The 9,800-nt window shown below is 52.6% G+C and overlaps 1 protein-coding gene across 1 annotated transcript in view; it reads left to right on the top strand.

The window, feature by feature from the left end:
• The window catches only part of FAM178B (family with sequence similarity 178 member B), a 108,863-nt gene extending 104,100 nt beyond the window's left edge, over positions 1-4,763 (top strand). The window contains exons 15-17 of the mRNA XM_012811048.2: positions 2,529-2,606; positions 2,960-3,112; positions 4,376-4,763. Of these exons, the coding sequence (XP_012666502.2) occupies positions 2,529-2,606; positions 2,960-3,112; positions 4,376-4,408 (264 nt within the window). The 3' untranslated portion in view covers positions 4,409-4,763. The remainder of the gene's footprint in view (positions 1-2,528; positions 2,607-2,959; positions 3,113-4,375) is intronic.
• Positions 4,764-9,800: the final 5,037 nt, after the last annotated feature.

The raw sequence follows: 9,800 nt of genomic DNA, 5'->3' as shown, positions 1-9,800 counted from the left end.
TTAAGCCCAAGAGTTTGAGGTTGCTGTGAACTGTAATGCCATGGCACTCTACTGAGGGCAACGAAGTGAAACTCTGTCTCCGAAAAAAATAAATAGGGTGGCGCTTGTGGCTCAGTGAGTAGGGCACCAGCCCCATATACCAAAGAGTGGCAGGTTCAAACCTGGCCCCATCCAAACTACCACAAAAAAAATAGCCAGGCATTGTGGTGGGCGCCTGTAGTCCCAGCTACTCAGTTGGCTGAGGCAAGAGAATCAGCTAAGCCCAAGAGCTGGAGGTTACTGTGAGCTGTGTGACGCCATGCTCTGTCTTTAAAAAATAAATAAATAAATAAAGCACATACATTGTAGAAAAATAATCGTAAAAAGAAAAAAGTGAAGGACATCCTGAAATTTCTTCTAGAGAGAACCCCGTTTTTTACTCTGGTATATTCTGTCCCACTAATAAGAGATATGGCCACATTCTATCACCCACTTTCCCCAGGTGCCCCGGGGCTATTCCCCACCAGCTGTCTACTGCCAGCCCTGTTCCCAGGTCACCCTGCTCCAGCCCACCATTGTTCCCTGCCTGTTTCTTGCATCAGGATCTGTCTGGTGTTGTAATCTGCCTCCACCCCCACAGAGCCATCTTTGCCTCAGTTCTGCTGTTCTTTTGAAGCCCGCTTTAGCTTAGTCACTTTTTTCCTAAAGCCTCTTAAGTTTTATCTCTCCCCCTACACACACAAAAAATAATAACCCTAGAAAAACTCTTTCTCCTTTTGATAATGGGGAAACTGAGGTTCTTTATTTGTTGACCACCAAATGATTGCTTTCTCCCTCTAATGTCTGAGGGTGTGCTGTTGTATCTTAGTCAAGGCACAGTGTCTGAGCCTGCTTTATAGGAAGGGGTCAATGAATGGGTGCCAGGACTACAAAGGTTAGAGGGAGTCCCAAAAGCTGTGGACCCTCCATCGGGCAAGGCCAGGCTGGAGGGAATAGGAGCCCAAGGAGCTACCAAGCACCATGCATGGGGCAAGCAGTGGCTCACCAGCAAGCTAGCCCAGCTAAGTCACTCAAGCCTTTAGCACATGGGCAACTGCAGGGCCCCAACTGGTGGAGTTGGGCTACAGAAAGGCTGGGTCTTCCCACCCCAGGGCTGCCCTTTTGAGGGCACACCCAGCAGGCACCTGGCTCCCCCATGGTGTCTTCTCTGTGCCTACTGTGCAAGGCTACCTGGTCTGGTCAGCCCTTTGCTGTTGTGCTAAAGAGCAGTCTGGGTTCTATCCAGGGAAGATGCTGCTGGTGGGGGTCCCAGGTAGACTCTGTCCTCGAGGTTTTGCACTGTAGTATTTGGGTTCAAGAAGTCATTTGCTACGTGCTAAGTGTGATGCCCTCAGAAATGGTTCTGGCTTCTGTCCTATGCAAGGACCTAGGCCTGTGCAAAGAGGTTGCTACTGTTTCTTGGGCCTATGTGGCACTCTTGAGAGGGTGAGATGATAAGGCAGGGAAGCTGGGGCACAGAGGCCTTCGGCTAGTTCTGAGCTCCAGTGCTATTCTCACCAGTGCCATCTTTAGAGCCTGCCTCTCCCACCCTTTCTTATCCTCAGACTGCCTCCCTCTTGATCCTAGATGTAAATAGTCCAAAGCAGACAGCAGGAGCTCTGAATAGGGGAAGGGTCACCCACAGGTAGCAGTTATGGTGCCAGGGGTGGGCTGTCTTCCCCTGAGGAGACCCATCTGTCCTTGGGATGCTCCCATTCTCATTTTCTCTGAATAGCTGGCAAATGTCTCATAAATGAATGGGTGAAGCAGTGTCCAGGGTATCCTGGGTCAAATCATGTCAGATGGAATTGGCCTATGTTTTGTTTACCTCTGAGAGTGCCCAGTGGGCAAGAATGAGGGTGGAGTTGGTGGGTAAGGTGTACAAGCGCTCAGCCCAAAACATTTCCCATTGCTCCCTACTCCTCACCTGCTTCCTGTCAGGAGGTGTGACTGTTCTGACAGGCTGCATCTGTGTTTATGCAGGTGACACTCTGCTGAGGGACAAGCAGAATACAGGAACTGTGCACCCATGGCATGTCCCCCCAGAGGGGCTCCCTTTACCATTTGCAGAGTTGCTGTGAGGGGATAGCATTGCTTTGGTGGCAGTGGACCTGGGTGTGGGCACCTTAGGGAACAGAGATTGCCCAGAGCATCAGAGGGCACAGCCTCTCTCCCCAGAGGGCTTTCTCTACCAGAGAGCCCCAGGACAAGGCTGAAGGATAATGTGGGTTTCTGGATGGCAAAGATTTCCTCTTTTTCTGAAGGAAGGGAAAACAGTACATCAGAGGGAAATCTAACAGAGCCTGGGGGCATGTCCAGCTCTGAGAGAGTGGGCCCTAGAGCCTTCCTCTCCTGGACATCCCTGAAATTGGAAGTTGAGTGATGGGCTGAATCCTCACCCTGGGGGCCACTGGACTGAAGCAAGGAGTCTGCAGGTGAAGGAGTAGATACTGCTGCTTAGGGTGGGGTTAAGGAAGTGGCTCTCTGCCCTTGCTGTGCTCTCTCACCAGGCCTGCTACATGTGCCACAGCCTTCTGACACTGGCTGGGGTGGTGGTCAGCTGCCAGGACATTACTTCAGACCAGTGGGTGAGTCTTCCAAGAGGCTGGGGTGGGGATGGAGGGGCTTGGTTTTCTCCACCAAGCAGCCAGGCTGGAGCCCAGCCCGCTATCAGGAGCTGCAAAGAGGAGGAGGCTGAGAAAGAGGCCAGTCTAGAAAGCCATGGCCTCTGCCTCCCCACTGAGTCCCATGAGCTGTTCCCCAGGGACACTGACCCATGCCCCTGCTGTTGCTCTGGACTTTTCTTCCTTTTCTTGTCCAGCTTCTGAGTAGTCTCTCAAATGAACCCCTCCCTTTCTCTGACTTTGTTTTCTTCTGACCCCGTTTGGATGTGCCCAGCATGCCGCACCCTCCCTCATAGTCTTGCCCTGTCCTTCTATAGGGTGAGCTGCAGCTGCTGTGCATGCAGTTGGACCACCACATCAGCACCCACATCCGGGAGAGCCCCCAGGCCATGCACCGCACCAGACTCAAAGACTTGGCTGCCCAGACCTACATCCGTTGGCAGGAGCTGCTGGCCCACTACCAGCCCCAGGTGGTATCCCTGAAGCCCCCAGACCTTGGAGAGGAGGGCTGGCCAATGCCAGCAGCCTGTCCACCCCCACAGCAGCTGCTGAGCCCAGCCAGGACATGGTTTGAGAGGGTGATGTGAGGGCAAGTGCCTAAGGGACCTTCAAAAAGCCAATGGTCAGAGTGGGGCTTGGGGCTGGGGGCTGGGAAACACAGAGAAGCCTACTCCTGAGCATATGCAAGGAAAAACAGTCCCAGAGAGGCTGTTTATCATGAGTAGTGCCAGGAAGGAGCACCAGAGGCACCAGCTGTCCACTCTCTGCCCACTTGTCCTGCAGGCCTGAGGATGGCTCCCTCTCTATTAGGAGAAATGCTGTCCTGCTCCTCTCTACTCCAGTGGATGATATTCATAGCCAACATTGAATGAAGAGTTGGTTCTATGTGAATTCCCTTAGAAAACCCCCCATGAGGCCAGTTGTTAGGATCCAATTTTACAGATAAGCAAATTAACTAGATAAGCAAAATAACCTAGAAGGTTAGAAATTGTTGTCCCATCATGAAGGCAGCTTGTGTGGATGTCAGAATCATGGCCCAGAACCAGCTTGACTCCTAGGCCTGCTGACCTTCCCACAGTACCAACCTGCTTTGGCACCCTCCCTTTCTCTCAGTCTCTTCAACAAGTAGAACCCACTAGGATAGCTTGGAGACTCTTTCCTTCTTGAGCCCCCAGCCCTTGATGGAGATGAGCAGGGCCACGTCTCCAGCCCCAGTGTTCCTCAGCTGTCAACTTGCTTCTCCTCTGACTCCTCTCTTCCTTCCCTTGTAACCTCTGACTTGGGGCTGACACATTGGCCACAGGCTGTGGCTTGGGTCTCAGATTTCGCAAGTCTCTGAGAAAACTCTGAAGAGCAAACCTCACCCTCAATCCCCAAAGAACTAGATCACACTAGTCTCTGGTGGGAAGCAGTATGTTTGTCTTAGAAAGAAGGAAAAGTGATTCGTGGCTTGAGTTTGGGGGAGTAGCTGCCACCTTCCTTTTACACTCCCTGTGCCTGTAGGCAGTGAGTAGAGGAGCCCTGGCAGACCATTCCTATAGTCAAGTGGCCTGTTGACCTGCTTGCTGTGTCCTTGCCTGGACTATGAGCCCCAGGAGTCTTGCTTATTCAGCATCTGGCATGAGGGAGACCTGTGATGGGTGTTGAGTGGACTCTGCAAATCCAGGGAGTTTCAGGGCATTGGACAGTCCTAGAGCCTAGGCTATCACAGCCTGTTTTTCTCCTTGCCACAGGCCCAGTACTTCAGCCCCTGGAAAGACATCTAAAGGAGCTGAGTTGGGGTAGCCCAGGGCTCTTGGCTTCAGCAGAAAGTGACCAGGGCTCAGGGAACTGGAAGAAGCAAAGAATCAAGACCAGCGGGGGTCTAGATGCTGACCAGCCTGGTAAAGCAAGACCCTGCCTCCGCCATTGCCCCTGCCCCTACTCTGACAGGGTTTACCTCTCCCTGCTATGTCCACCCTCAGCTGTCTCCTCTCCCAGCCATCTCCTCTTCCCTAAGGCTTTTGTCTTCATAGCTCTGGTTTCCCTGGGCCCTCATAGGCCTCAGTCCTCCCCACCCTCTTTCTTCTCTCTCTCTCTGTCACTAATGTGAGGTTTCTTTGTGCACATTAAAGTCTTATTTCAGCATCAGTGGTTTAGAAGACTTCCTTCAATCCTTGTCCTGAGGGCTGGTGCCCAGCGTCTAGTCTCCTGATGCCTCTGCTTATATCCTGCTGAGTTCTCACCTCTGATAGAGTTACATGACTGCAGCCTGTGCTCTGCCCCATACAACTGAGGACTGGAGGGCTGTTTGCAAATCTCTAGGGAGGAGCAGTCATCCCTGTGGTGTTCCCCTCATCCCTGTGGCCTGAGAACTGTCAGAAATCCAAGGATGGGGAACATTTGTTTGGACCCAGTCTGAGACCACTCCCTCCCCTCCCCGTCCCTGCTGGGGAGAATACACTGAGTGCGATGGTGGATCAGGGCTGTAATTACCCTTAATTCAATTTATTGCTAAGCTCTGAAATCAACTCCCCAGACTCAGAAATGAGGGCGGGTACAAAAAACAGTTCTGGATACTGCTCTTGCTTCCTCTCAGAATTGCCCCAGATCAGTTCATGAGACCTGATTACTAATGGGGTACTGAGTATCTTTGACCTGAATCCCTTGAGAAGTGAGTGGGCCTTTTGTACTCCCAGGAGACCCCCAGATATGAACTTTGCCTGCTCTTTCAACCCTGAGAATCCAGGTCTAGTCTCTGGCTCCTCCTGACTATTTCTGGGTTGGAATGGGGTTTTACAAGGGGCAAAAAAGATCCAGGAAGTGGCAGAGGATTCTTCCTGCCAAATTGGCCTGTAGGCACTCCTCAACTCTGGGTGTCTTATCTACTTATTAGGAAAGAGACTCCCCCAAAATAGAGAACTTTCAGGCCAAGTAGCTCAATGTGCAGACCCAATGTAGAGCTCATTACTTCCTAGGCCCACTTCTGACACAGTTGTCTCCTGTACTGGGTCCCCAGATGCTAAGAGTAGAGGACTTCGGCGCGGCACCTGTGGCTCAAGTGGCTAAGGTGCCAGCTACATACACCTAAGGTGGCGGGTTTGAATCCAGCCCCGGCCTGCCAAACAACAATGATGGCTGCAACCCCAAAATAGCCAGGCGTTGTAGCGGGTGCCTGTGGTCCCAGATACTTGGGAGGCGGAGGCAGGTACTCACCTGAGCCCAGGAGTTGGAGGTTGCTGTGAGCTGTGATACCACAGCACTCTACCCAGGGGGACAGCTTGAGGCTCTGTCTCAAAAAAAAAAAAAGTAGAGGACTTCTATTATTCAGAGGGCACAGGCAACCCACATGGCACAGTTCTGGGTACCACACAGGGCATCTTTCTGCCTTGCAGCCTTTGCCAAGTGAGAGGTGGAGGAAACCCTAGGCCAGGGTGACTTGGATGCCCAAGCAGCTTGACTGAGAGTTCCAGTTTCTTTTCCTGGCTATGTCACCTGTCCCCTTGGCCAGGGCACCACTGAAGCCCAGCAGTAGCCGCTTAGCCTCAGATCCTCTGATAAATAGCAGGGCACCTAGTGAGCCAGCCTTCTTTATCTTCCTTCAGGGCGCCCCTGCTTCTGGCACTGCACATCCCGATAGTTAATCCTCAGCTATTCAGTTTGCTCTGGAAACCTGGAAATCACCTTTGAAATTTCCCTTCTTTGTTCTTACTGCCAAGGGCAAAGAGGGAAATAGGGAAAGCCCTAGAGGCTGAACTGCTGAACTAGGGAGTTTCCTGTTCTCAAAGTTGCCCCTACCTGGCTCTGAGAAAGGGACTGAGTATAGACATCTGGAGCCCTCCTGCCCCAGTCCTGGCTATGTACACTGTTTCCCCCTCTCCTGTTCCCCAACATACTCTTCCCATGAGAGAAATAGACACCAAGGGGAGAAGAGGTGTCAGTGACAACTTGGTCCCTCCGGAGACCTGGCTGTAACCTGAGCAGAGGTGTGCACTGTGAGGTCACCCAAGGGCGTATACTATCCCCTGGGACATGTAATGGGCCCTCTCGGGGACTAGCTGGGAGCTGACCAGATCTTTTAAAACTAGTCTGCGATCAGTTAGATTCAGCTTCCTCAGGGCCAAGAATTCCACAGTGGTGCTGGCAGTTTTACCACTTGTCCTTCAGGTCTTTGACCTTCCCAGACCCTTAGCCCCTGGGAAAAGGCTGGGGATATCCTGATAGGAGCCACTGGAAAAGCAGCATCCGGGGCTGTGATGACGGATGTTTTCCTGCTTCCTTTTGGCAATGGTGGCAGGGAGGGGCTGGGAAGGGAAAGACTTCCCAGGTGGACACCTTTGATAACTTTCCTTTTGGAGGAAGTTGAGAGGGAGAGTCTTTTTCCTATGTCCCCAGTCACCTCAGTCCCCAGCCCCATGGAAAGACCCTTAAGGATAGCTGACCCAAGCCTTCTCAATGCCCCATCTTCGGGTTGAAAGCAGCTCTTGCTGCCTTGGAGATCAACCAGTAGGAGCTGCTTGGTTGACGTTAGACCCCAGTGACCCCCTGGGCCTTCCTCCTGCCAGAAACCTGCTTCCAAAAAGCTGGCAGGTGAGTAGCTCAAATTAAAGGTGGCATAGTGGTGGCGGGGGTGGGGGGGGCAGCTTGCTTCTCTAGTAAGACTCCTGGGCCACTCTGAGGCCAGCCTAAGCTGCCAGTGAAGAGTGTTGGGAGGCATCTAGCACTTCTCTCTTTTGTTGACTTGGCCACAAGCACTTGAACGAATGGAGGGTCTGTCAAGGCCTCAGGGTGGACACCTCGCATAGGCTATGTATGTCAAGCACACCCCAGAGAGAATAGCCAGGTACATAAGCCTTTTTCTCCCAAGGCCCACCCCTCATACCTGTATTAGTAAGTTTTTCCCTTAATTGAAGACCCAAGAATCTCATTTTTGTGTCAGTCGTGCTTTTAAAAGTATGAATTGTGAGCAAGTAGTCATGCAGGAAACTATCCTCTGCCCATCCACCCACAGAAAAGGCCAGCACTGAGAATGAACAGAATAGAGCAGGAAATGCACCAAGGTGGAAAAGGGAGGGGAGCTGGAGCCTGATCTCTAAGGAGCATTTGGGAGGGAGGGCTTCATGCAGTCTGTCAGCTGGGGGGGGCGGGGGGGGGTTCTACATCCCTGGCCCTCCAGGAACCCAGATGTTTGTCACTGACATACATAAGAAAGACTGTGCCTTCCAGTGAAACCAAACCACCCTTTGAAACTTTCCACTGGGGCCACACTGGAGGTAGAGCCAGGGAGCTCAGGTCTCTGCCTGGTAACCCTCACACTTAGAGGCTGGGGCCAAGCCTTGAAGGTGAGGAAAGACAGTAGGAAATGGAGCACTGTCAGGATATATAGTGACTTCAAGGAAAAAAAGAATTGGGAGTCCCAAGACCTGATTTAAAATCCTGACCTTTCTTATTATGTGGGAGACTTGGGGCCAGTTGTGTAAACTTTCTGAGACTCATCTATAAAAGGAGAAAAAGGGTGGTCATGAGGGTAGTGAGAAAATGTATGTGAAGGCAGGTTACAAAGTCTAAAACACAGAACAAATGTGAGGCCCACTGGCTGGACAAAGTGGCTCACACCTGTAATCCTAGCACTTAGGGAGGCTGCAGTAGGATTTCTTGAGGTCAGCCTGTCTCTACCAAAAATCAAAGAATTCGCTGGACATAGTGGCAGGTACCCTGTAGTCCCATCCACTTGGGAAGGTGAGGCAGGAGAAGCTCTTGTGCCCAGAGTGAGCTATGATGATGGTACTGCATCCTAGCCAGGGTAACAGGAAGACCCTGTCTCCCAAAAAAAAAAAAAAAAAAAGCATTTGCATATCAGTTTATCCCCACTTAAACAGACACAGGGGTCAGCCCATCTTCTCTCTTCCCTGTCAGCTGAAGCCAGGACCTTCCCTGCCCACCCCAAGATAATTGATATCTGTAGCATCTTCAAGGCCACAGCTTTTTTTTTTTCCTAGTAGAAAGGAGTTGGGAAATGTGGCTTTGGCCAGCAAGGGAGAAGGGGCCTTTATGTGTACTAGCAAAGGCCCAATTGTTACTGAAACCAAACTGGGCTGCTTTTCTTCAATTATCTCTACTACTCTTCTGGTCTCCACTTTTCAGATGCCAAGTTTTAAACCAGAACAAAAGCTGTTGTCGGGACTGATTTATAATCCAGATCTGCTGACAGGGCCTAAAGTGTTCCTCCCTCCAGGACTGCACCCTGGCTTAAAGTTACCATCAAAGCCTCAGGTCCTCAGGTCCCTTCACCCTTGCCTTTTGCCCCTAGCCAGGAGATGGCATCTGTTTCTAAGTGCCCCTTGTGGTGTCCTCCCTGGGGCTTTCTGTCCATTTGCCCAGCTCCCCGGACCAGCTGGCAGGAAGGAGGGCACCCCAGCACCGCCCAGAAGACTAGAGCTGCAAGTTACTTCTAGGAGTGGCTGTGGGCGGAGGCTGGCGGTTCTGAAGGTGGTGGTGCTCCAGCGTGGCTCCCCTAACCCCTTTCATCTGAACATTAGGGCTCCTACAGCTTGTTAATCAGCCTTCCAGTGGCACCAGGAGTCATTTCCTGGGGCTAGGCTCTGCCCAGGGCATGAGAAACAGGAGCAGACTGTCTTCGGAGACCTGAGGGTTTTCCTGGCTGGTGAGGCTATCTGAGGGTAGGGACAAGTGGGCGTTGGACCCAAGAAGGCAGAATTTGGAGGCACAAGACAGACTTCTGTGGTCCACCTAGAAGAGAAGCCTCGGTTTCTCCAGCCCTCCTCCCTCGGATAATCGCCCCAGGTGGCTGGCCCGTGTTCGTTCCAGTAACTGGAGCGTCGGAAGCCCCTCAGCCCGATTCCCTGTAGGTCTAGCGGGGACACTTCGGAAAAACCTGGTGAGTCCGATTCAGCAGTGGCAATGCCCAGCGTCCCTCCTCCGCCCCACCTCCCTCCAGGATCTGTGGCGCAGACAGGGACTTGGAGGCGCGAGGTGGCTGGGCACCGGGAGGGACAGAGGCCCTAGCCCTGGACAGAGAACAGGCGGGTCGGCGGGTCGCAGCCCCCTACTGGGTTGGCCTTAGTGTCCCGCCCCCAGCCTCCGCTCGACCCCCCCCCCCCCCCCCCCCCCCCCCCCCCGCCTGACGTCAGGGGGGAGGGGGCGGAGAACCGCGGCTGC

Source organism: Otolemur garnettii, unplaced genomic scaffold (genome assembly GCF_000181295.1).
Source record: "Otolemur garnettii isolate 467f Iridium unplaced genomic scaffold, OtoGar3 scaffold00148, whole genome shotgun sequence".
NCBI lineage: Eukaryota > Metazoa > Chordata > Mammalia > Primates > Galagidae > Otolemur > Otolemur garnettii.
This window is presented reverse-complemented; position numbering and strand designations above follow the sequence as displayed.